The 23,958-nt window shown below is 45.0% G+C and overlaps 2 protein-coding genes across 11 annotated transcripts in view; both read right to left on the bottom strand.

Annotated features, from left to right (window-relative positions):
- Positions 1-16,987, bottom strand: part of LOC142893754 (LIM and calponin homology domains-containing protein 1-like) — a 31,023-nt gene extending 14,036 nt beyond the window's left edge. For 3 of the 10 annotated variants that reach the window (XM_076034649.1, XM_076034677.1, XM_076034685.1), the window contains exons 1-13: positions 16,502-16,985; positions 9,792-9,862; positions 9,601-9,670; positions 9,388-9,494; positions 9,238-9,268; positions 8,771-8,881; positions 7,544-7,671; positions 6,677-6,747; positions 4,207-4,402; positions 3,882-4,088; positions 3,160-3,471; positions 2,730-2,963; positions 90-356 (exon numbers count right to left, since the gene is read on the bottom strand). In XM_076034649.1, the coding sequence (XP_075890764.1) occupies positions 90-356; positions 2,730-2,963; positions 3,160-3,471; positions 3,882-4,088; positions 4,207-4,402; positions 6,677-6,747; positions 7,544-7,671; positions 8,771-8,881; positions 9,238-9,268; positions 9,388-9,494; positions 9,601-9,670; positions 9,792-9,862; positions 16,502-16,603 (1,907 nt within the window). In that variant the 5' untranslated portion in view covers positions 16,604-16,985. Of the gene's footprint in view, positions 1-89; positions 357-2,729; positions 2,964-3,159; positions 3,472-3,881; positions 4,089-4,206; positions 4,403-6,676; positions 6,748-7,543; positions 7,672-8,770; positions 8,882-9,237; positions 9,269-9,387; positions 9,495-9,600; positions 9,671-9,791; positions 9,863-16,501 lie in introns of all 10 variants that reach the window. The other 7 variants (XM_076034625.1, XM_076034641.1, XM_076034633.1 and 4 more) reach the window with 6 other exon arrangements.
- Positions 16,988-17,721: 734 nt separating this feature from the next.
- Positions 17,722-22,280, bottom strand: uchl1 (ubiquitin carboxyl-terminal esterase L1 (ubiquitin thiolesterase)). The gene is made up of 8 exons (XM_076034613.1): positions 22,133-22,280; positions 21,423-21,551; positions 20,413-20,554; positions 19,933-20,018; positions 19,546-19,593; positions 19,159-19,228; positions 19,022-19,080; positions 17,722-18,819 (listed from the first exon to the last, which is right to left on the bottom strand). The coding sequence occupies exons 1-8, from the start codon at positions 22,175-22,177 to the stop codon at positions 18,736-18,738; spliced, it is 663 nt and encodes a 220-aa protein (XP_075890728.1). The 5' UTR covers positions 22,178-22,280; the 3' UTR covers positions 17,722-18,735.
- Between the last annotated feature and the right edge of the window lie 1,678 nt (positions 22,281-23,958).

The following is a 23,958-nucleotide window of genomic DNA, read 5'->3' as shown; positions in this document are numbered from 1 at the left end:
GAATCAGTCACATGAAAAACAAACTACTCATTCCTCCTCACTGATGTGCAAGGCTTCCGAGCGGTCTGGTGTCCGGGCCTCGTTCGTACCTGCCTTCCCGCTCAGAGAGCTGGGAGACTTTCAGACCGATGGTCGGCATGGCGACAGTCGCCTTGGAAAGAAGTCGTCTTAGCAACCCTGACTCCTCCCCTTCACCCGCCACGGCCGTGCCCACTGTCCGCTCGAGCTCAGTCACGCCCCCGAAGGTCACAACTTTGCTGTGACCTCGTCCAGCCTTCGCTGATGCGCCGCCAAGAGGACCTCCGTACTTTTTCTCCAGGCAAGCCTGACACACGGGGGCAGGGCTCTCAGCCTCACTGCAGACACGGCTCCACACGCGGACACAGGCACGCGGACGAGACAACGGACAAACAGCCGAGCAACGGAGCGGGGAGAGAAAGAGAAAGAGGGTGGAAAGAGATATCATGAGCAGCCGAATGCACAGGAGGAAATTGTTAAGGTTGTTAAGACAGAGGAGGGCTGAGGTGGGAAAAGATGAAGTGGATAGGAAATGCTGGACAGACAGGGCGAAGACAAAAGCATGGGTTGTTCACTTGGATCCCTCGGACAAGAGCATACATCCACACCGGCGTTGCTGGGATTACTCCATAAAAGTAATGCAACTACTGATTACTTCTTTTAAAGTAATAAAATTACTTCTTTAACTACTTTGTTTCATAAGTAAATCAATTACTAATGACTCATCACTTTAGTTAAAAAAAGATAAAGCACCAGTAGAGAACGTCTTGTTTAATGCACATAACGTCCAACGAACCACAATATTATTTCATTTAGACGAGATGAACTCAAAATAATGTTTGTATTTCCAGCTACAAACACAATCGCTGTTATTATATCAACGACTTTGCATGCAAGGCTGCATTATCAATCTGCGACATCATTGTTTTTGGTTATTTTTCTAAATTTCAGACATTTTGGGGGTAATAAGACATTTTAGCTTGCAAAATATTTTGGAAAAGTAATGGAATTGTTACTTGAGAAAGTAATGATGATATAATTTTTTTGCCAGTTTTGCCACAGTAATCCCGTAACATTACTCCGTTACTAAAAAAAAAAACTAGTTTTATGACAGTAGTGGATTACTTAGTAATAGGTTACTCGCCAACATTGATCCACACATACACACGGGGCTACTTGTTCAACTCGAGGTAGCCAAATTTTTGGGGGGGTTTTTTTGCGGGTGGGGGGGGACTGCCACTTGTTCGGGAGCACAAAAAAGTCTTTCTCTAATCTAATGACATCAGCACGGAGGGGGAAAAATACAAAGCCAGAGCAGCACTCACAGCCAGCAGTCGCCCCCCCCCCCCGGTCTCACACACACACACACACACACACACACACACACACACACACACACACACACACACACACACACACACAGAGCAGCCAATTCCCTACTTTGTTTCTGTGGCTGTCAAAGGAGATTGAAGAAGACTGAAGAGCACCGCAGCGAGGGAGAAAACAAGTACACGAAAGCACGGGGAGAAAAAAACGAAAGGGGGAAACTCGACCTGCTGTTTTCAGGTAGACGCTGTGGGGATTAAAAGAGCTGAATATCAAAGAGGGCACAGGAGCTGTGTTTCAAATCCTTCGGCGCTTAATGCATGTCAGTTCTTGAACTGCATTCACACCCAGGAGTAAGTGTGCGACGATCATATGTGCTCGCTGGATGCTGCGCTCTCAGCTCCGGGGACGCATTTTAATCAGTCATGGTGTTTACGTGATGAACTTTACTGTCTGTTGGCAATTTGCTGTCAAAAAGGAAGAGTGATAGAAAAAAAACTAAACATAAAAATGTTGTCACTTCCAGAAAGTATCTAAAGACTTCCCGTTGGTTCTTTTATCGCAGACGTAGTTAAAAGATCCTTCTGCCTTCATCAGAGTGTCACATGATGTTTGATGGTGTAAAAGAACCAACGAGAAGTAATCGCAAGAAAAGACAGAATGAACTTCATTCATTCGGTTGGTATATAAACAGTAGTGTGCCATCTCAGACAACACTGTCAAAATTAGCGCACCATATAATATTAAATGTATTTAAGTGTGAAAAAAATTGAAGCATGCCATTTGGAACACAACCAATGAATTTCCAGTAGCGTTTCTTCTCTATACTCTCACTTATAGGCCCAACTTCTACTCTGCTGAGCAATTAGAACGTATAGATCCGTTCCGCCTCCAGGGGCCAGTTTGCATTGGGGCTAAAGCACAAAGACCAGCAGTGAATGAAAAAAAGCACTATAACCAGCTGAGTGGATCTTGTTGAGCTGGCTGGCTGACTGGGCTCCTCTTCCAGCTAGATAACATCAAGCAAGCCACGCAAACAGACACTCGGTGCTTAGCGTGCACTCTGTTGTGGTTCCGCTGTTTGGTTCTGCCTCGTACGATGCGTTGAAAACCGCAACAGCCACGCGGTTCCTAATTAGAGATTCGTCGGCAGATTTCTGGGGTTCTTTGATCAAAGTCAGGAAGTGGAGCTGCCGCTGCCGCTGCAGCCACACACACACACACACACACACACACACACACACACACACACACACACACGCACACACACACACACTGCATAGTCTCGCCCTAGAAATACAGCTGCAGCAGCAGCCTCAGCAGCAGCAGCAAGGGGCTTCACGCTGCAACTGTATTCTGAATCAGAGTGGGTGTGTCGGGGTCACCTGGGGTCACTCATCTTCAGCCGCTCCCACTTCTGCATGTCGGCCTGACTCATGGTGGCGGACACAAATCTGGCTGGCCCCTCCCTCTGTGGGAGGGGCCTGGTCTGAGCTCGCCTTTGAGCCAGGTCGTCCCTCTGCTTGCTGGGAGCTTCCGCCACCTCCTCCTCCACCACCTCCTCCTTCTTCTTCTTCTTCTCCTCTTCCTCGCGGCCAGCGTCAGCTGCCTCCGTCTCGCTGTCCAATCGCAGAGCAGCGAGAATGGGATCGTTTCACCCCACGGCACGCGTGTGCGTCAAAGCACGTGACGCAGCCATAGAAAGGAAGGATTATTTTCAGCAGGACGTTTGAGGAGGAAATTTGAAAGACACACACACACACACACACACACACACACACACACACACACACACACACACACACTGGGGCCGACCTGCTCTCCTTCTCCTGCAGGCTTCTCTGCGAGGCCCGCCTGATTCCCTCCCAGCGCTCGCGGTCTTTGCTGCTACACGCCGGCCGCGGGACAAACTGGTGGACGTTGGAGGCGACGGGTCCGCGAGGCGCCCGCCTGGACGCCAGGTCGTCTCGGCGAACGTCGGGCACTCTGGCCGTCTCGGCCTCGTCGCTCTCCCCGTCGGACGGGGAGTCCCAGGCCGACTTGTGGGAGCTCAGAAAGTCATTCTGGCAACGAAGGATGATGTTTGGGGACGGCGCCCTGGGTCCCTGCTCTTCCACTGTGGAGGGGCTGGAGGCGTTTTTTGGGGGCAAAGGTCAATTCGGGCACCATTAAGCTTTCCGCCGTGAGTCATCCAACATGCAACACTCGGGTTGGTTGAGCATCCACGCAGCCGTCCCGTCGGTTAGTCGGAGCTCACACCCAAAACGTCTTGACGTGAGGCAAACCAGAGCATTTCTCACACACACCGGGAAGACCAACCATTCATGAGAATCTATGGGCAAAGAGCTCACAAGAGCTCCAACCAGCAGGCAGTTAGTTCTTTTGAATCCCAGCAAACAAAATCAACCATTACCAACCCAGGGGGCGGCAAAAAAACTACCAAACCGCAACGGCAGCAGCGACAAAATCAAACAGCAACTCGTTAGCGTGCGGCTAACGCTACCAAACCACAGCAGCAGCAGCTCCAACGGGCTGACCTGCTGTAGCGAGCGACGGCAGGAAGGACTTTGATCCCGGCCTTTTGCAACTTCTGCAGCCTGGTCTGCTCCAGGACTTCCTGTGTCACCCTCTCCTCTTCCTGTTTTGCTGTTTCCTCATTGTTCTCCGGCGCCCAGGTGACAGTCTTGAGGGATTTGTGTTGAGCGCCGCTTCTCTTGCTCTGATCCGACGAGGCTTGAGGGCGACTGAGGGATATTGTGTTGGTGGCCGAGTGACTGACCTGTTCCTCCAGCTGTGTGTGTGTGTGTGCGGTGCGTGTGTGTGTGTGTGTGTGTGTGTGTGTGTGTGTGTGTATGTGATTACCTGCGCTGCTCTCCCTCCTCCGCCGAGGGTTTCCTCCGCGGAGCCGGGATGTAGGAGCCGGCGTTGGTCCTGTTGGGCAGGAACTGGTTGAAAGGGACGGAGCTCCTGGACTCTCCGCTGGCCGTCCGCCGGGCCGACATGTCGTCCTTCCGCACATCTGGCCTCCTGCCGTCGGCCTCCGAGTCGCTGCCTCGCCCTGGCAGGAGAGTCATGAAGCATAAATCCAGTCAGCTGTGAAGGTTGGTGTGTAACTGCCAAGAGATTTCGTAGCGTTTGGAGAGACATCCCAAGAATCAGAGCTCAAACTTTTCAGTGGGTTTCTTGGGTTTCCTCTAGGGATGCACCAATACCACAGAACGAGTACGAGTACTGGCATTTCAGTACTCATTGATAGCGATACTGAGTACTTAATAAGGTCATTACACATAATAAAATTACTTTATTTTCCACAGATTACTTTTATTTGAACAACATTCCTCAGCATGTTTTCCTAGAACATCTGTCACAAGTTTCACTTCAGTACCAACACAAATTTAACAAAATTGTCATATACATACATACACAATTAGTATGTATGTATCGGTATCGTGCTATAGGTAGAGTACTCCCACCCAACCATGGAATCTGTATTGGTGCAACCCTAGTTTCTTCACAACTATGACATGGGTACGCCATGCACCCTGACGCTACTTCTGCAATCCTCTAGGTGTGCCCTTTGTGATGTCACAAAAAAGCACTGCTACCTCTCCCAGGCTAACCATTCATCCTCTGGGACCACCCACAGCCACCTTGTTTATGTCTTCTTCAAAGCGTGTGGACGGAGCGACAAAACATCAGTTTGAGCAGGAAGCTGAAACAGAGTTTTGCTTCTGCGGGAGGCTGAAAACAGAGGGCTACATATGCTGTGGAGGTTGTTGGGGTTTCTTGGGGGGGTAATTAATGGTGTTCCGCAGGAGACTGGAATGAAATGTAAAGATGTGAAAATTGGGGATGATGTCTCTGTACGGTAAGGGTGTGTTTTTTGGTTTGCCCTTTAATAAGGCTGGTCGCCTCTAGATGGGGTGACAGGGTAGTTATTTCTCAAGCCAGAACAGCATTTTCTATACCGCAGAGAGGCTTTACCAGAGTCTAATTAAGCATTCTGTCTTTGCCTCATTATCTTGTTAAACCTGGTACCTCATCTCATTGCTTTGGGATTAAGATAGATAGATAGATAGATAGATAGATAGATAGATAGATAGATAGATACATATTATATTGAATAGGACTTCATGTTTCCTCCTGATTTCTCCTCTTTGAAGTGTCTGCTGACAGTTCATCACACTTTCCTTGGTAAAGTGGGGAGATGGATCTATTCTCGACAACTGGAATGTGACATCCAGCTGCGTTGCTGATTATTAAGTTGTGAACAGGATGCGTGTGATATTTCTCTCATGAGCACAAAGACACACGCCAGAGATAAAGAGAGACATTTGAAAGGCAGGATGTTGACCTCAGCCTGCTTTTCCTTGGGTCATAATTTTTTAGCGTTTGCTGCAGAGACAGAACAGCTGCAGCACCCCGGGGTCACACACACACACACACACACACACACACACACACACACACACACACACACACACACACACACACACACGCACACACGCACACACGCACACACGCACACACACACACGCACAGACGGTGAGATAGGGTTCAGCTGCCGTCCAGTGGCAGCCAGACTAGTCAAAACACACCATTTTCAAACCCCAACATTTTAGAGTCAGACTATTTATGGGAGTGTGGTTTGAAATTACAGCTTCAAATGAATCGACATTTATAGAAAGACGCCTATTTACATGAGACGATCACCACACTCATGCTCGTTTGGGCAAGCAGGAGCCTCTCTTATCTTAGCACAGTGTTTGTTTGACATCGGGTTCAGCCGATCAGCACTTGGGTAACCAACCTGCCCAGTGTTGTTAACAATGGATCGCCAACAATAGCCTGTGCTGACTGCATCTCAAGAATAAGTTTGCAAAGTCCAGGGCAAAAGTTCACAAAACTCAGGCACATACTTTAAACTCCCAAATGCTGCTCAGGAAACGACACAGGCAGAAGCACAATGAGCATCATGTGCTCCAGGTAATCATTACCTGCTGAGTTACCAAGAAAGTGCTAGCTATCTTGAATGCCTGGACTTGATAATACAATTAATTATTGGCAGGCTAATCCCACACAGCTTCTATTTCTATTTCTAGAAAGCGCAGGGTAACACCGTTTTCGTTGTATGCCGACGATGCCGGAAATCAGGCGCAGGTTCAGTGACGTACAAAGCCAATCGGCTCTATTGATCCCCTGGCCGAGGGAAAAGCAAGCAGGTTCTTAGAACAATCACAGCTGGAGCCAGCGCTGGTCCGGAGCCAGCGCTGGCTCCAGTTCACTTATGTGACATCAGTCTTATCTGGATGAAGGCTGAGGGAAAACCAACCGTCACAGTTGCTTCGAGTCACCACGTCGGGGGAGGGGCTGTGCTGGGAGCGGGAGCCGAAGGAGTCCAGGCTGTGAGACACAAGGCATGACGTTACTGTTCATCACAGTCAGGTGCAACTCGACAAGATTAATCTCTTTCACAGGTGTCAAACTCTGGTCCGCGGGCCAAATTTGGCTCGGAGTGTAATTATATTTGGCCCACGAGGCAATAAAAAATCCCTACTAGAGCTCCTGTTGGTATTATATAGCCCATGTACCACGAATACTCCAAATCCCAGAATGCTCTGGTTCATTGAAGGATATTATTATTGCTTAATTGGTTTATTGTTGTTATTTTATTTTGAAATGTATTATTAGCCCATTGAAAAAAAAATACTGTTAAAATTTAAATCAGAAGCCTACAAATAAAAAAGACAAAAAAAGAACAAAGACATTTTATTTTAGTTAGATGAGTTTTTTAAATTTAAAATTCAATTTTGTATGTGTGCAATATGAAATAATTGATTACATGGTATTAAGCTTTGCTTGTTCCCTTTTCAGGTTGAAGCAAAACTCTAAAAAAAAAAAAAAAAAAAGGTTCACTGTTATAACTGGAGGAAGAGTTTTCCAATAAATATCAATGTTGGCCTGCGACTTTGTCCAAGTTTTAAATTTTGGCCACGCTGTGCATTTGAGTTTGACACCTCTGATCTATTTCAATGATAAGACTTGAGGCAGCATTTACGTTTCTAAATTGTAAAGAGCGAAACGAGTCCGTAAACATGTCGTCACCATTCCTCAGCGTTGTGATGAACAACCGCGTCGGGGTATTTCTGTCTGTGTGTGTCAGTGCGGGTCAGCGCACGCGTTGACAGACGGCCCTCACCTGTCCAGCGAGTTGTCACGAGTGTGTCGAGGTGGCGACAGAGACTCGCTCCTCTCGGAGTCCCAGCAGTCGTAGCCGCTGTCCCTGACGCTGCGCGTCTGTGGACTCTCCCCTTCTTCTCCGCTGTCCTACAGACAAGAGACAACAACACGGTTACACTAACATGATGGAATGTTTGACACAGTTGTGTTGAGCGTCCCGACTCATATTTCTGCCCGAAACACTAAGTAGAAGAATATGAAGTCAGCCGACCGTGGCAGTCGAGTGAGGCTGTTGTCACTTGATGGTGATTGATAAACGATACAAGATTCATTACATGCCACTACAGCTATGTTAAGCTTGTTACAAAATAGGAATTTTGTACTGCTAACTTGAGCAAATGAAAATGAGATTTTACAGAGCCTTTCCTGTTCAGTGTTGTCACTTGGAGCTAAACTGTCTTGACTTCTTACTCGCTGGATTTTTGAGGATTAGAGCTCAACAGCTCAAACTTCTGACAGTAAGAGTTTGGTGGTTTCAATCATTTTAAAGAACTCGAGTCGGCAGCCAGAAGTCATTCTGTGGCTAATTTGGTTTATTTGGTTCTTTGGCTGCTGCATCTGAAAGGATGGCCATGCGCCTCACTGGTAGTCAAATGTTACACTTTGTGCGATTGGCTGACGCTTGTCGCTGAACTTTGCAATTTCAGCAGAATGTGTGTGTGTGGGGTTTTTAAAAAAAATGTCACCAGAGAAATGCGAGAACGCAAAAAAAGGCAAGCTGGAGTCACAGTTTGAGAGAAAAATCTATAATCCAGCTGCATAAATCCTGATGAGGAGGACAAATTCTGCTGGCAGCAGCAGGTCAGGTGAGGTAACAGCAAGCAGCAGAAACATGCACAAAGGGGGGTTACAACAGAATGTTCTCTGCAACTCAAACTTCATATTGCAATGAACACTATTTACTTTACATGGCCTTTAAAAAAAAACAGTGGTGGCCCAAAAACAGCCTGAATGTGACCCTGCTCCTGCATGAGAAACAACAAAACCCAGCCCAACCAATCATCTTTTCTTGACCGCACTCTGTTCCTCTTTTGTCTCTCGCTGAAATAGGGAAAAGCCGCGGCGGGAGAAAAACAAAACTGTTTGTCTTCTGTCTCGCGCCCTCCCTGCCCTTCCCCCTCCCCTCCGGCAGGCCCGGCATAGGCGGGAAAGTCACAGACCGACCCCTCCCCCCACCACCACTCACCACCTTCATCTGCGCCAGAAGCCCTTCGAACTCCTTGAGGTTGAGCGACGGGCCGGCGTAAGAGGCGACGCCGTTGGCCGCCTTCCCCAGCCAGAACACCGTGTTCAACACCTGAGCGGGAGAGAGACGATCGTGGAGGTTCATCGCAGCTTTAGAAATATTGTCCTTGTCGATGTCAGTAGTTGATTTTTCCCTGTCTGTGAAGGTTCTCAGTCATCCAGGTCATCTTATTGTAGAGGGCTTAAGTTGGGGCAAGTTGTTCTGAACGACTTAGCTTGATTTCTTTGTTGTTTATTTGATTTATTTTTAATTCATTATTTTTTCTCGTCAATTGCACTACATGTTGCTTTAATTATGTACATTTCACCAATGTGGGATAAATAAAGGCATTCTAATTCGAATTCTATTCATTGCACTGAGACAGAAGATGGAACCGAATAAAAATATGGGGGGCAGCAATTACTCACATTTTTGAGCTTGCGGTTGCAGTCCGAGTCCCTGCGGACGGAGAAACGAGTTGTTTTGTCCAACACAAACCACACAAACACAAAAACACAAAACTGGCGATGGCCGGGATCTCAGAAAGGCTTGTAGCGTGTACAGTTGAGCGCGCTTACTTGAGGTTGGCTCTTACGGAGGTGTCCTGGAGGTCGCCAGGGTCAAACAGCTGGGCGCCCCTCAGGCCAAGCTCCTCACAGCCCCGCAGGAAGACTGACAGGTTGTCCTGCCAGAGGAGCAGCGGGGGGTTCAAAGACAGTCGGAGACGACGGCCGCGGTGATGAATAGGGTGGCTGATAGTCACACTACTGTGTGAGTGAGTGGGTTCTTACCAGGCCGGCGATGGGGGTGGGCAGCCTGTTGATCTTCTTGACCAGGCCCGGCTTGATTGCGCTCAGCAGCCTGCGTGGAAGAGGAGCAGGAGGATTTATTGAGTCTTAAAGCAGTATTTATGCACTGAACGTTGCTGCTGATCCAGCATAAAAGGGTGTGTGTGTATGTGTGTGTGGGGGTGGGGGCTTACTCGCATAACAGGATGCCGTTCTCCAGTCCACTGCGGAAGTCCTTGTCTCCAAAGCTCTTCCCTGTCACAGCCTGGGAACAGAGGGCAGGAAGAGGAAGATGTAAAGGGAGTGGACGGACATTATTTACTCCCTAAAAGCAAACTTGCGTCCTTCATCATTTAAACGCTACAGATTTCCAGAAAGCTACATGCATTTAGCCCTTTGTTTACAGCCACCCGTGATTTTGAGCTTCCCGCTAAAACTACTGCGTTGTTGGAATTTTCCACGAGTTTTGGAGCGGACAAAGACAAGGCAGGGTTTCAGATGGAGGAAGGAGCTCTGGCTGGGAGAGGCTTCAGTGCCCTTTGTGACATCACAAACAGATGAATTAAAGAACTTTGGCTTTTAGCACACACTTTCTCAAGATTTTCAATGCACTTCAGGGGTGGGCGAACTTTTTGACTGGTTTTCATGGGATAATGTAGAAAACGTACTTTAATGTCAATTGAAAATGAACAAAAGCAGTACAACAAAAATGTGTCTTTGAAGCCTCACGGTGTTTATCTCTTCGTGGAAATGACTCTTAAAACACAGAAAAATGGGCCATAGTTTGTCCACGTTTGGGCTAGAGGCAGATATTATTGTTGTTAGAAAAGCTGAAAAGTTAATTTTGCATAGGGAACTTTAACATTTATTAAAAATGCAATGCTACACTATGGGCAAAATATTACATATAACATGAAGTCTTGTAAAGTCATACTTTGTGAAGGGGATGGAACCTGAAGCGTTAGATGGCTTCATAATTCACCAATACCGTGAACAGAAGGTTTCAGCGCCGTGTCCCTGCATGAGTGAATCCCAAGAAGCTGCCAGCTCGCCCCTCCCCCAGCATTTTGCATCAGTGAAATCAAATGAGGCTCGTGCCAAACTAATGCCTGACTGCTTTGTGCCCTAGTTTGTTTTTTTGTTTTTTTTGCCAAAACGCTCCCACGGTTGAACATCCCTGATTTAAAAGCACGCGCTCGTGACCTGAATGAGCCACTACGGTCGGTAACCTCAATCCTCCAACCTGCACTCTAATTTGCAGTCCATCCTTTTGCAGGCAGGAGCAGGAGGAGGGAGTGAGGAAGCCAACAGCAACATACCATTAGGACGCCAACCCACACACACACACGCACACACACGCGCATACGCTGTTGTGTAACCAGGAACCAAAGATGAAAAGAAAAGAAAAGCGATTGCACTGTTTAGACGTCTAATCCAGATTAGCACAGATTACGGTTAGCACCCAAATGCGGCACAAACACACACACACACACAAACACACACACACACACACAAATACACACACACACAGACGCACACGCTCTGTCTCTGCTGCTCACGTACAGTGGACGCTCTAACACGTCCATCACCTCAATAACATCTGAAATCTTTGCCATCAATGAAATACAAATCATAATTAATCACATTTTTCAAAAATTCAGATCTCTATTTCTTTACAAACACCGCAAGTACTCCCTTTTTGCAGTACATAGATTCACACACACACACACACACACACACACACACACACACACACACACACACACACACACACACACACACACACACACACACACACACACACACACAGCTCATCTGCAACTATGGGACGGCCCACAGCCTATTGTTTTTAGTTATATAAGTGATGACCAGATGTTTCCTATTGGCATCGCTCTCTTCTCCTTGTCTTTCATCTCACACGCACACACACATACACGCAGGTGCGGAATCACACAGACACTGGCATATATGATGATTGTTAAGGTCTGACTGCACAGCATGGCCATGCATAATTTACAGAGGAAAGATCCGTTCGGAAGAGGAGCAAGACAACAGTGTGCAGGGTAGGGAGTGAGTTTGTGCGTGTGCGCGCCAGCAGGATGTAGGACACTGACAGTGGGTGGTGGGTTGTGTGTGTGTGTGTGTGTGTGTGTGTGTGTCCAAGTGTCTAAAATGTCAGCAGAAAAACTCTCGGAAACTTCAGCGGAGGAGAAAGATTGTCAGGATTGTCAGGATTGTCATGAGTGCGTGCGGCCAAAGCAAGCATTCGCGTCCCCGACAAAGACCCAGTCAGACTCCTGGGGGGTATTTCAGCGCTAGCAACAGTAATTTGAGCCTCCTTTGCCGCCTCATGGCGGGACGGCCGCACTCAGACTGAATGAATGGCAGCAGCAGCTAACGTTTAAACCCCGGGGTGAGACTGAGGGGGCCAAAGGAGACGGAGAAGGAGGCCAAAGACTCTCCACTTTTACTTTGTTACAGCAAAAAGATGGAAAGAATGAGAAGATGGATAGAGAGAAAAGCAAAACACGCAGTTAATCGAGTTACCGGAGGAATTTCTTTGGTAAGCGCAGCAGGGTGACAAAAGCCAGGACTTGCTACAATAACATGGGGATGAGCTGCTGCAAATTGTGGTTGTTTTTTTTTTTTTGTTCAAGTCTGAGGCCTAAACTTTTCTTTGCTCACATGTGTTTCTACTGACGTCCAGTGCTCTTTGGAAGGGCATCTGTTAAAAGAAAGTTGTTAAACTAGTCAACATAGTATGAAAGAACTTTATAGAGTTTCAAAAACTCTTCCGAAGAACTTGAAAAATGTCCCTTTATCGTTTACAAATTGTTATGCAAAACATATCAATTTTAATGATCATAGTGTCTTAATGTATTAATGATGTATAATGTATCCTAACAAATGAAGTGTCTTGGAGAATTGCAAAGGGTAAATGGGGTTTTCAACATTTCAAATAAAGCTGACACTTTCACTTTTTCACCCAATATTGTTTTAAACTAGCAATAATGTGGGCTGATAAAACAACTGACAGCCAGTTTTGCACAACGGGGGACTGAGGTTTGTAGAAACACCCCCAGCAGCGCTAAAAGTAATTTAGGTTCGCGAAGATTAATGGCTCAGGCGCAGGAATTGTGCAAGCGGAGAGGCTGCTGTCTGGAAATGTTATCTGAAGCAGCATTAGCCTAGTTATTATAATGTTATCATATGCTGTGGGCACTTTGCGCATTACTTGCCTGGTGACTAAAAGGAAAAAGCAGAGCAGAGGAAACAATTATCTGTTGGTAGATTCCAAAACTGAAGACTGAGGACTTACTTTACTCTCCTCATAATCATTAATATAAGAAAGAAACACATTTTGCCAATAGAATCGTTGCCATAGAATCAAGAGACTGTTTAAACAGCTGTATAAGTTACATTTAAGAATTTTATATTCCTGGAGGGTTCCGAACATTACTGCAATTCAAGTGCACTTCCGTGTGGAATGTAGAGCACAGCTGAGCATGTCCGTTGATTCAATTTTCCCTGACACCTTAAACCACTTAAAAAAAATATGCCCAGTGACAGACGAAGGCAATCAATCACACATACATATCCGCATGCTCAACCCAACTTATGTCCTTTCGTTTTTTGTGTGAAGTTGAGTGTCAAAAAAGACAGAAAAAACAACAGAAGACTTGTACGACTGTCTCATTGTTATTTCCCTTTGTCTCATCAAGGGTTTAATTTCATGTTTTTATCCCTGAACTCCTTACTTTCACACGCGCTCCCTCTCGTGCAGACACAGCTGGTCGTCTGGAACTATTGGAGTTAATCTGGCCAGGACAGCTGTGACATCTGGAGTGCATACACACACACACACACACACACAACCAGACACACATACACATATGTTCAATCACATACATTCTTTATTCTCTTCCATGTGACTGACTCTTCCTTCCACATGCTGGTGACAGAAGAGGTTAACCGCCGTCACTAAAGTTAACTTTGCTTCTCTAAGCCTGTGCAGGTTTAACGAGCTCACTGCTGCTTCCCCAACGCCTCACGGTGCCTTTGGGAGTTTTGCGTCGGCTTCGGGGCAGCCTAATCCCCACCTTGTCTTGTCTATAAACAGATAGAGAGTTCTTGTTTGTGCCAATCTTATTTCCTGCTCGGGGTCATGCTGTGATGTATTTGCCGACTGCTCTACTGCCCCCATCCTGGAGACGGTGACACCTGAGCTACTGGCCGGTATCATATTCACATAGTGACCGGTGGTGTCACCCAACCGGGGTGTGTCTGAGGCGCGCGTGTGCAGCACCATGCATAGCTGATCGACCGGTGCAAGCCTTCTATGCATGTGTGTGTCCGTATGGTTTGCATACTTTTCCCAAACACACACACACGTGCACACACACACACACACACACACACACACACACACACACACACACACACACACACACACACACACACACACACACACACACACACATACACACACAGTGAAAACGTTGCTGGGAGCACAAGGTGGCATGGTTAACCCTGAATCATCCCCACCTGTCAGAGCATGAAAATACATGACTGGAAATAGAGTCAGACTGGACACACTGAAAATAAACTTGAGAATTAGGAGGCAAAGCTAAGAGAGGAGCACCGAGCGAAGACGCCAGCAGGAGAGATTAAAACCAACTCTCTGCTCAACAATGATGTTACCATAATGTTTGGTGCCTATTCTAGATCATCATTCTGAAATATAAAACTTGTTTGAGTTGTTTCATACACATTCCATTTCATAGGTTTGATGCCTTGAGTGACAATCTACAATGTAAATAGTCGTGAAAATGAAAGAAAAAACATTAAATCAGAGAGTATGTGTCTTAACTTTTGACTGGTAGTGTATATAAATTCTTATATTATTTTCCAGTATGGAATACATATAAAATAGATACAGTATAAAATTTAATGATGTTTCTGAAAGAAAATCCAATTTTGCTGTTGTGTTGCAACATATTACAACATGAGTGTAAATCAGGATCGAGGAGGTTGTGACATCATGAAGATGAATCAGTGGACAGCCGCTACCAACAGGTGGACCAAAAATACACGTATTGAGGATAAATTGTTTTTGAGTGTAAAATAAATGTCTGGTAATGCACACAAATGCAATCAAAGCCAACTGAGTTTAAGGAGATCTTCATACAGCAAAACTTGAATTCTTATACTAATGAATACTTAACACACTGCATGAGGAGACTTCTATAGTGCTGCTTTATGCCTTTGACACACACACACACACACACACTCACACATGTTTGTTATACATATTGAAATGGACAGTTATAGCATCAAATGTGGGTCACTAGTTGCCAAATTAGATATTTCATAAAAGCTAATAATTTGGAATTCTCCTGGACTGCATGTGGGACACTGTCAGGCTAGAAGTGGGTGGAACAATGATGGACTTCTGTGGACTCTGAAAATGGAAAGCAGCTCACGAGACTTTTAGCTTTGCTATGCTTTCATGTCCTGGTTGTCTGGTGCTGTAGATACAGTTTATAGTTTAATCCAATTTCTCCCAAGTAGAAATGGAGCAGCCCTGTGTACCAGTAAATTTAACCACACAAGTTCCAAGTCAAACAAAAACACCTTTAGCAATTAGCATTTGTTGTTCTTTGAATGCTAAATACTCTCCATCCTTAGTAAAGCTGCCGCTAGTGCAGCATCCCTGCTAATCTCTTAAGCAGTGAAAAAAGCTTGTAGTCCCTTCCTGTATCTCTTCTTCATATCCTTGTGTGGCTTTGAAGGCAGCTTGCAGCAGCTAATTCCTGGTTTTATCGCGCCAGTAGAGAGGTTGATTTTGCTGTGCAATACCAAAACTGGCTGCAATCGTTTCGTGCCAGAGCCTGGCAAGATGGATGTGGCAGAAATTGGAAATAGAACCTCAGCATTTCAAAGTGGAGTATCATGGCAATAAGGCAGTTTTTCATTTACCTATAGTTATTCATTTAGCCTTTCAAGGTCACACATTTTTATCAAGTACCCTCCACATTGTACGTAGGCTTGTCAATCCTTTATGTAACTGGCTTTTGCTGCGTTCCCAGGCCTCTTTTTGTATTCGCCCAATGTGAATCCGTGCTTGGCAGCAGAAGAGGCTGAAGCCAGGACAACATGCACCGTGATCAAATCAGAAGGAAAAAAATAGGTCATAACGCATCTCCACGGGCGAATCATGATTCACCACTCAGGCTTATAGAGAGAGAGAGAGAGGGGGGGGGGGAGAGAGAGAGAGAGAGAGAGAGAGAGAGAGAGAGAGAGAGAGGCGTTTTTAGCCTCAGCAGATAATCATAGCGCGAAAAAACCTCCAGCCATAATCTCATCCAGTGCCATCAGCTGCTGCTACAGTAGAGGCTGCAGTAGCATCATCCGGAGTGCAAGATTCCCTCACGCAGAAAAAAATGAAAAGGGAAAGGGGGCGTTACTCGGAGGAGGAGGTGGAGGAGGAGGAGGACAATTAGCTGTTGGTGGTTACAAAACAAAACAGTGAGCGAGCGAGCGGTAACCTTGCGGAGATGAGCCGCGTCAGCTCGGTCACCGTCCCCACGCTGCTGCACGCACTCTTTGCGATTGAATTTCCAATGAGAACCTCATGAGTGGGAAAACTTTTTCTTTTTTTTTGACGCACATACAGTTGTTCACACATGCAGCGTAACCCGAGACTGAGTGCCCCCCAACCCCAATCCCCCCCTTCAACAGGTGACGATGAACCGATGTATGTATTTATATCTCACTTTGACATTATGGCCCACTTCATATGTAGCAGCAGCAGCAGCAGCAGCCTCGACCCCCTCAGCGCCCCCCCCCCCCCCCCCCGCCACACTTGCCCCCCAACCAAACCCGGCCACTTCACTTCACTCACCTCGATCCATTTCTGAGCCTCCTGGCAGGCTGGCTCGGGATGGCTCGGCTCGGGCCGCTCCGACTCGTTCGGGACATCTCGACCTGGATCGGGACTAGCCATCTCCGAGGACACGCTGCTGTGTGCGGTGGGAGATGTTCAGCGGTGTCCCGTCACTCCCGTTATCCCTCCTATCCTCCGTCCTCCTCCTCTTTGGCTGCTTCCGAGCCCCTCGCCTTCGAGTCCGCACTCCGCCCCTGCTGCAACTCCTCCGCAAGCACACTTCCACCGCACACTGTGCACTCCCTGGTGGCCTGGAGATGGAGAGAGGGCAGACACACAGCAGTGCTCTCTCCTTCCCGACGCTCGCTGCCTGCCTGCAACACGAAGCAGCAGCAGCAGCAGCAAGCCGCTAAAAATACCGAGTCCTCCCTGAACGTCGGCGAGAGGCTGCCGCCGCTGCCGCGCAACTGTGGCCGCGTGAACGCGCAGGCTGGAATCTACGCAGGGGGGAGGGGGCGGAGGTCGACGGAGATAGAAACAGGCAGGAAAAGGGGAGGGGGCTAATATGGGGAGTATGGCCACACGTCATTTCACTTTTGCCACCCAGCTGGACGCTGATTTATTTATTTTTTTGTTTAAGAGTTGGGGTCTTTTTTTGTAGTCTCTTTCTGTAATTGTGATTTTTTTTTTTTTTTTTTTTTGCGTGACGCTCAAAACAATTAACTCGATGGTTGAAATCAAAGATGAATTTAAAGAGGCTGCACATATTGCACTGCAAAGTTAATGAAAATACCTGAGATTCTTCTTACAACAATGGGAGCCCCAAGGTCACGGGGTCAAATACACAACCTGTCCCATGGTTAAATGGAAAACATTTAGGGGTTATTTGGAGCCGATCACCCTAAATGACCCCACTGTCTGTAATTGTATGAGCAGCAACTTAAAAATAATACACATTGGATGTTCCAGATTGGTTACATAGAAGACAGTTGCTGTGTATAACTGTTTTGGAAACAGCAAGGTTACACATTGGTTTGAACGTGAACGGATTTATTCAAAGGTTCCTAATAGCTTAAGCACGTCTCTGAAAGGCAGAGCTGTTTGGAAATAGGTTTAATTAATGTCCGTCTAATTTCACTCCTCTAGACACATGCTGTTCATAAATACATATATACAAATACAGTAGCTATATAAGTAAGAAACAAGCACTTAATGACAACAAACAAACAAACAAGGAGTTAAGTTTAACGGTCACTTTATTTCCAATAGCTGGTTTAGGCATACAACTACAGCAACAAAGTACTTGTAAAGTGCAAAAAAGTAAACAATCAGTGCACAGTAAATATTATCAACCTGCACTACACAACAAGTCAGGATAATTCAAGAACCACATTTTGATGGCCACCCTTATTATTAAGATTTTATTTTGTTTTTAGTTTGATGGGTCAATGCAACATTCAAACTTGTAGTTGACCATTCTTACAAAGGCGACTCATTAAGTAAGTGCTACCTAAATAGAAACTAATATACAAAAATGCTCCTGTTAAAAGAAAATGGCCTATCTGCGCTATATTGCACTTCAACTTCAAACTTTCCAGAAAGAACCTCTGTTTCCATGTAAATGTCAATGCAAAGCAACACCACTGGACAGCACTCTGACGTCTGTGTCCATGCTGTGAACAATGGTGAAATTATTCCAACAAATGCGTTTGGGCAGAGGAATGTTAGATCCTCACAACCTCAACCACACAAAATGTTAATGCATTCAGGGTTAGCTAGTTTCCCAATTCTGAGTTGTTGGCCTTTTTGTGATTTACTTAATCGGCACAAAAGGTGTTCAAGTGTAGATTTAATGACGCTTGAATGGAGCAATTAACGTTAACACAAAACATTGCAATAAAGGCCACATACAACATGCACCCAAGCAATGCTAATGTACCGATGCCAGTGCTAATGTGACTTCACCGTTTACAGTTTACAGCTACGTACCATGTAGAAACGTTTGGCAAAGCGCGTATCTGATAGTGTCAGCAAAACAATGCGCTACAATGCCATACCAGTGTGTACATGTGCTCAAGAATGCTTTGTTCAGATGAGAGTGCAGTAGGAGGAAACAATAGGTGCTTTACAGTGCATAGTGTGTGCAGATGAATGGGTTCACAGGTCATTACGGGTGCCTGCCTGATTGTTTATGCCACATAAAAGCTCTGAAACGTTTTGGTTACCAGTCTGGCTGGGTGCCTTGTGAATGTCTAATTGTGACAAAGAGCCACGGAGGAGAATCGGACCTCTCCTTGTTCTCTCTCCATGAACTCACGGCACAATTTGGCAGCATCCTGTGGATAGGACACAACTTATTTAGTGCAGAGCAAAGGCCTTAAATCATACGTGAAGTCTTTTCACTGTGCATGCAGCCACATATCCTTGACTTCAGTGCATTCAAGCATAATCCAGTCTTAAGTCTTGACTCTTTGTATACTTTTGCATTGTGTTGAAGGAATAAGATGACATTTAGACCTCAGAACAAGAATTACCTACCATTACAAATGATCCATCACTCGTAGCTCCATGCTTCACTGGTCCATTCATCTTGCCATCTTAAACATCAACAGGGCAGTTAGAAATGTACAGCATTAAAACATTCACAATAGATTGAGAAGATGTGATCATCTTACCAAATTCATAGAGTTGTCCATTCACATTGACAAAAGCAATGAAATGGAAGTTGACATTGTCGGGCTCTGGCTGTAAAAGTTGAAGTGTAAGAAATTAAAATTCATAATTATGGGAACGTAGAAAGACGAAAAATAAGAGATTGAATCTGAACATTTAAAAAATAAAAGATCTGGCTTGAAACTGGATTTTCTTAGAGCCAAAGCAGAATTCTAGGTAAAGGTCTCAGGTACAGGAGGATACAGAAGTCCGCTGAAGAACAGAGATAAATCCAACTCAGACAGAAGATAGGTTTGCATCATTTGTAAACCTACAACCTGGAAAGGTTTGGGATGTTCAATTATTTTCACTTAACTTAAGTTAACTTAACTTGTGGTTATGTATCTTACCCGACACTGGCCCTGGGATGCAACCTTGTTGTGAGCGTCAAAGATGTCCTGGAGTGAAGAGACAAAGGAGTGTCAGAAAAGAAGCCTCTTCTCAACAGAAACAGACTTATTGAACTCAAAGTACTTGTACAATGTACAATGTAGAAGTAGTGGTCAATGTACAAGTTTGGCTTGAGAGAAAATCTGCTTGACTTGGTTTCTACTACCCCCTAGTGGCTGAAATGAACATGTACCCTTTAATGCCTCCTAGCTACTGCAATTCCAATAATGTTTTAACAATTACATTCCCTGCATCATCCTTAAAGATATAGACTTTTTGCGATTTGCGTTTTTGACACAGTTAACCAAATCGTAAAGCAGCCTTCATATTTCGATTTGTTTATTCACCTTGTTATTCTCCAGATGTTTGGCACGGCCATCAGCTGACATGTTTGCAGTCTCATCCAGAAACTTCTTCAGGATAGATCCAGTAGCTGAAATGAGCAGCATCAAATAAAATGACGATGAAATATGCCTTGAATTCGTTTTGACAGAGCACCAAGACTACAAACAAATAATCCTATAATAATATTAATTGGCCAATGCAATATTTGGTCTCATATTTCAATCTTTTTCTTGTGCTTGTTGATGCAGCATAATGTACTATGCATAGAGGTTATATACATTAAGACCTCAACATTTAATTATGGAGACAAAATATAACTTGTTATGATATTTTCATTAAATAGATGCATTCTTTTTATTTAATGTATTTTATCTTAATTCATCACGTGGATTTAAATTTAAACAATTAAAGACTCATTTATCAATACTTGTATGTTTGATAGTCATTACTGTACTCCTGCATAATTTAACGTACGCACTCACCAAACGCCAGTTTGCTTTGGTTGTTGGCCACAGCGTGCAGCAGGGCGATAGTGCCACAAGAATTACCAAACGTCTGCTTGAGGAAATAGACCTCGGACGATCCTACAACCTTGTCTGCTTGCTGCTGTCTGAATGACTCATGCTGCCATGCACACCAGCACACACAGGGAGATTATTTTAGACATTTACTTTCCATCACATGGGAAATAGAAATAGAAAGAATATTGATAACATTTACAATATCGAGGGGAGAAATGAAACAACGTCCCGATTTTATTTTCTGCCTGTTATCTTTAACAGCGTCAGGTTAATGGGGATGGGATGCTGCCACGTCTTATTTTTATTTCAATAATTGAAGTAAGGAGAACGAATAGGCCAACCAGCACATTCTTAAAATCTGTCCGTCTCATCCAAAACGATTCATTCCACTAATCACAATGCCAACATTCTTGAATGTCACCAATCCAAGGGCAGTTGGACATTGTAGATACCGTCTACTGTAAGTCTGTTGTTCTGTTTAGCTAGGTCTAGGACAGGGCTGGGCAAAATTTTTGACTGGTGGGGCCACAATGGGTTCTACAATTTGACAGAGGGGCCGGAGCAGGAGCAGATGGGTGGATATGTGTTTTGGTGACCCACCTCATAGGAGAAAAAAATCGATGTAATATGTAGAAAACATGTGCTTTAATGTATATTGAAAATGAACAAACAGGTTCCAAAAAAAATATGTGTCTTTGAAGCCTCACAGTGTTTAGCTCATTACTGAAAAGACTCTTAAAACACTGGGAAAATGCATGAGATACAGCTCTTTAATGACTCACTTAAAAAGCTTAACGGGCCGCATATGGCCCCTGGGCCGTAGTTTGCCCACTCCTGGAGTCTAGGGTGATCTAAGCAACATGTCTAGCGTAAAGCAATGATGGGCAGTAATTTCCGAGGACTTCACATGGTAATGTATGCATGGAAGTAGCCTCCTTAGCTCCTCACCCGATCACTATTAACACTGTTACCTGTTGTGTGAGTGGGAAGAGCAGCATCAGGGCACAGCAGGGCTTCGGGACGGCGGACAGTGGATCACTGTCCAGCCCCACCACGTCAACGAAGCGACAGCTCTCATCCACGCCGAGGCATCTCATCAACTGAAAACATAACAGGCGGAAGAAAATATATGCAAGTGTGGTTAAATATTACCTTTTGGGTTTTTCTTTTGTTTTTTATTCAAAAGAAGAAATAAAAACCCTTTTTTTTGACGGACAAATCCTTTCGTCCGCCGGTGTTTAAAGATGCTGCGTTGGCCGGCCAGGCACGGCCACACCCTTCAACCCAGACAGTGAGATCAGCGCCGGGTAACGATGCTGAGGAGACGAGTGCGTTTCCAGCATGTAGCCACAGCCCTTGTCATTAACCACCACTTTCTCTCCCCACCAAAAAATAGTTCGTAAGATGACACTGGAGCCTGGGTATTTCAGTTACCAGGGCGCTGTTTTGTGCGGCACTGCCAATCTGAGTAGCTGCCCTCATAACTAGCTAACTTAACAGTTGACTGAACAGTTGAAATAAATAGTTAACGTCACGGACGCGTCGCCATTCCTCGGGCCCCGGCTAACGCCTGCTACTCACCATGTTCAGCATCTGAAACGACACAAACAGAGACCACAGGTGAGCTCGGAGCCTCCTGGACACGTTGCTTGCAGTCAATTATTGTCATAAATGATCAAACTGATTCATTCACCTCAGGATTGATTTCCATCGGGGTCCACTCCATTTTTTGTGACGTCGTTTGTACTTTTTTTTTGAGTTTGTAGCGAAAAGAAAATTTGTGTGCGCTACTATCAAAGGAAGTTGAGGAGAGGATGCTGCAAGCAAACAAGCGGCACTTATTGCTTTCGGTCATACCACCTCCCGCTCGGACAGGGGGGTGTGGGCTGGTGGACTCCGGCCTGTTTACGTCGGAAAAACAGTGTTTTGCGGCATTTTTAGGAAATCTCATGGGTGTGCACTACCAAGGTTTAATCGTCGACGTGTTGTATGTAAGACAGCGAACTATAAACTAACATGAAATGAAAATCCGTAGCAAAATATCCCACCGTTACATGTGAGATGACTCCACCATTTTCCAGAAAGAATAATGTGACGTAGTTGTAATTTCATATCAACAGGTTTTGTGAGTCGACATGAATGGTCGTGTCAAACTAGATTAATAGGAAGACGCTTTCAAAGCTGTCCACATTTTTCTGTGATAACTGCTCGATTTTTTTTTTTTTTAATGATAAATCCAGGTATATTTTCTGTCTGTTAGGATTTGAATATGAGGATATAGGACTTATTTGTTGAAAATAGCCTTGTATTATATTCGTCTTTTGGCAAGTGCACCTCTCCACTGAAGTATTTGTCATTTATAATTTTGTCGAAAATAAAATAAACAGCAGCAAATTATTTATTTATGAATACTATATGAATGTATAAATGTGAATATAATGATGCAATGGTTAATTTGCTGCTTTTTTGAGAGTAGGCTAAACGTCTTTATTGATCAGTTTACTGGAATTGATACAATCTAAGCTGCGAGAAACTGCAGTTATAAAATCTGACCATCGTTCTGCTAAGGGGGCACTGTTGTATCAATAAACGACACTTCAAAACGTCATTTCCTTTTGATATTTAAAAAATCATATCTTTTGGTAAGGCGACATGGTGGTGCAGTGGTTAGCGCTGTTGCCTCACAGCAAGAAAGTGACGGGTTTGATCTGTACCTGTTGCCTTCCTGTGTGGGGTTTGCATCTTCTCTCTGTGTCAACGTGGGTTCTCCCCAGGTATTCCAATTTGCCCATAGGTGTGTGTGTCAGTGTGAATAGTTGTATGTCTTTATATGTGGCCTTGTGTTAAACTAGGGACTTGTCCAGGGTGTACTCTTCCTTCACCCCATGACAGCAGACCAGGAGGAAGTGAGTAGGTTGGTTGGATGGATGGATGGATGGATGGATGGATTTATATTCTACCTGATCATTTTCTTGAGTATTAATGACATTAATCAGCCTGAGGATCCTTCCCTTCACATATCACTCAATGCATTCACGCCTTATTTGTTCTCGTTTGTTTGTTTGTTTGTTTGTTTTTGGATGTGTTTGTGGTCTTTTACATAGACACAGAGCTGTAGGAAACTAGGAAACAGAGCCTCAGTCTGTGGGCATTTGACTGTATTTTCTCCTGGTGGCACTGTTTCCTCATTGCCATTGTCTTCACCATAAACTTTAATATACAGCAATGACTCTGAATCGAACAACATTAATTGTCTCTTGATTTTAGTGTTTTATGTCTTTTCAATATTATTCATAATCATATTCTGCTGTTCTGTGAGTTGATGTTCGTGTGTGTGTGTGTGTGTGTGTGTGTGTGTGTGTGTGTGTTTTGATTCCTACCTTACTCCTCCCCTTCCTTCCTTTCTCTTTCTCTTTTTAAATAGGAATTGCTGACCATACCTACTATTTGTTTCAGTGTTTCCTTGCCCTGAGCAGTCTCGTGCACAGCTCTGGTCTGTCCTCGCCT

Source organism: Nelusetta ayraudi, unplaced genomic scaffold (genome assembly GCF_046127955.1).
Source record: "Nelusetta ayraudi isolate G7.1 ecotype Tasmania unplaced genomic scaffold, CSIRO-AGI_Nayr_v1 ptg000004l, whole genome shotgun sequence".
Lineage (NCBI taxonomy): Eukaryota > Metazoa > Chordata > Actinopteri > Tetraodontiformes > Monacanthidae > Nelusetta > Nelusetta ayraudi.
The sequence above is the reverse complement of the archived record's forward strand: the minus strand, read 5'-3'. Positions and strand labels throughout refer to the sequence as shown.

Bases quoted from the DNA above. Each gene is read 5' to 3' on its own strand.
- uchl1 (XM_076034613.1), bottom strand. From the start codon at position 22,177: ATGGAGTGGACCCCGATGGAAATCAATCCTGAGGTGAATGAATCA. The intron at 20,019-20,412 runs GTGAGTGCGTAC...TGCTCATTTCAG, and splicing joins CCAAAGCAAACTGGCGTTTG to CTACTGGATCTATCCTGAAG. The intron at 18,820-19,021 runs GTAGGTAATTCT...TCCTATCCACAG, and splicing joins GTGATGGATCATTTGTAATG to GATGCTGCCAAATTGTGCCG.